The sequence below is a fragment of the Molothrus aeneus genome, chromosome 2, assembly GCF_037042795.1.
Source record: "Molothrus aeneus isolate 106 chromosome 2, BPBGC_Maene_1.0, whole genome shotgun sequence".
Lineage (NCBI taxonomy): Eukaryota > Metazoa > Chordata > Aves > Passeriformes > Icteridae > Molothrus > Molothrus aeneus.
In genome coordinates this window covers 75,701,401-75,703,690 of record NC_089647.1, presented here as the reverse complement: position 1 = coordinate 75,703,690, position 2,290 = coordinate 75,701,401, and the positions used below count along the sequence as shown (strand labels likewise).

The 2,290-nt window shown below is 73.4% G+C and overlaps 1 protein-coding gene across 1 annotated transcript in view; it reads left to right on the top strand.

Moving 5' to 3' along the window:
* Window positions 1-438: 438 nt before the first annotated feature.
* The window catches only part of SOX21 (SRY-box transcription factor 21), a 3,812-nt gene continuing 1,960 nt past the window's right edge, over window positions 439-2,290 (top strand). The window contains exon 1 of the mRNA XM_066545108.1: window positions 439-2,290. This exon is cut by the window's right edge and continues 1,960 nt beyond it. Coding sequence (XP_066401205.1) covers window positions 992-1,837 — 846 coding nt within the window. The 5' untranslated portion in view covers window positions 439-991 and the 3' untranslated portion in view covers window positions 1,838-2,290.

The following is a 2,290-nucleotide window of genomic DNA, read 5'->3' as shown; positions in this document are numbered from 1 at the left end:
CGGCCGGCGGCCCGCCGGGCGCGGACCGCCGAGGATTTTAATTAGGTGTGTCCCCCGCCTCCGCCGCCTCCTCCTCCTCCCTCCGCCCCTCGCCGCTCCCGCCCGCCCCGCCGCCCCTCAGAGTCGGCGGCCAAGAAAACCCAGGGAGACCTGGCGGCTGCCGGAGAAGGGGGAGCCGCGCGGCAGGCGGAGCGCCCCGTATCCCGCCGAAACTTGGTGGAGTTTGTCCGGCGGCGCGAACCAGAAGGCCCGCGGCGCCCGGCGGCCGCTTGCGAACGGCGCCCGGCGAGTATGAGCGAGGAGCGGGCTGCCAGCCGCGCCCTCCCGGGCAGAGCGGGGCGGCTGTGAGCGGGGCGGCCCGCGCCCCCTGGGGCCCGAGCCGCCGCGGACCCCGTCCCGCCCGGCCCCGCAGCGCGCCGCGGCGGGCTGCCCTCCGAGCTCCGCGGGCGGCGATGGCACCGGGCAGGCTCTGACCGCCGCCCCGTCCAGGGCTTGCCACCGCACCGGAGACTGCCGAGCGGCATCGCGTCCGCAGCGAAGCGAGGACACTCACGCCCCACGCCGCTCGCCTGCTGCCGGATCCTGCCCTCGCCGTCGAGACTTCTCTGCGGTCCCGTCTGGACTCCGGCCGCCGTCGCCTGCGGGGTGTTCTGAGGAAGAGCCGTGGACCGGAGATCGGCGGTGCAGAGAGAAGCTCCGAGGCCCAGGCGGGGAACGGAGGCCGTCCCGCCCGAGCCGCCCGCCGCAGCGCCCTGACGGGGAGGCGCCGCCGCCGCTCGGCAGCGCCCCGCGCCCGGAGCGGGGCCACCGGGTGCCGCCGCCCCGCACCCGCGGGAGTCCGTGCCGCCGCGCCTGGGCACCCGCCGAGATTGCTTTTGGAGGAGCGGACCGCGGTGGGGGCGAGGAGGAGGAGGAGACGGGAGACAACCCCGGAGTAGGCGGCCGCCAGTGCGGGGCGGGCGGCAGCTCGCCGGGGCGGCGGGGGGACACCATGTCCAAGCCGGTGGATCACGTCAAGAGGCCGATGAACGCCTTCATGGTGTGGTCGCGGGCGCAGCGACGAAAGATGGCCCAGGAGAACCCCAAGATGCACAACTCGGAGATCAGCAAGCGCTTGGGCGCCGAGTGGAAGCTGCTGACTGAGTCGGAGAAGCGGCCCTTCATCGACGAGGCCAAGCGGCTGCGGGCCATGCACATGAAGGAGCACCCCGACTACAAGTACCGACCGCGGCGGAAGCCCAAGACGCTGCTCAAGAAGGACAAGTTCGCCTTCCCCGTGCCCTACGGGCTGGGCGGCGTGGCGGACCACGAGCACCCGCACGGGCTGAAGGCGGGCGGGCTGCATGCCGGCGCGGCCGGCGGGCTGGTGCCCGAGTCGCTCCTGGCCAACCCCGAGAAAGCGGCAGCCGCCGCCGCCGCTGCCGCCGCTCGCGTCTTCTTCCCCCAGTCGGCCGCCGCCGCTGCCGCCGCCGCCGCCGCGGCCGCCGCCAGCAGCCCCTATTCCCTGCTGGACTTGGGCTCCAAAATGGCCGAGATCTCATCCTCCTCCTCTTCCTCGGGCTCCGGGTTGCCCTACGCCTCCTCGCTGGGCTACCCCGGCGCCGGCGGGGCGGGCGCCTTCCATGGGGCCGCCGCTGCTGCCGCCGCCGCCGCCGCCGCCGCCGGGGGGCACACGCACTCGCACCCGTCGCCCGGTAACCCGGGCTACATGATCCCCTGCAACTGCAGCGCCTGGCCCGGCCCGGGGCTGCAGCCGCCGCTGGCCTACATCCTCCTGCCGGGCATGGGCAAGCCCCAGCTGGACCCTTATCCCGCAGCCTACGCCGCGGCCCTATGACCCGCGGCCGGAGGATGCCCGCGCAGAGCTCCGGTGCCCGCCTGGATGGCTGCCGGCGCATACGTGCGGACGGGGAGCGGGGCGAGTCACCGCCGGGACCGCGGAGGGTGACCGGGGCAGGCGATGGGGGAGCGTCGGGGCGGTGGCCGACCTGTTGCGCGTCTCCTGCTCGCTGCCCCGGGTAGAGCTTGTGTGTGTTGCATGCGGTCTGTGCAGATAGCCCAGCTGAAACAGAAGAGAAAAAGAGAGGAAAGAAAAGAAAAAGAAGAAAAAAAGAAAATAACCTATCCGTCCTGCCCCCCAGAGTGTGTGTTCGGGACAGACACGGGGCGTAGCACCCGTCCGCCTCTCCGGCGTTCCCTTCCCTGGCTCCTCCGCCCCGCGCGGTGCTCGCTCAGAACAGTCCCGCTGTAGCATCCCGCCACCGAGAGGAGAGACAGGGGTAGCTGGGGG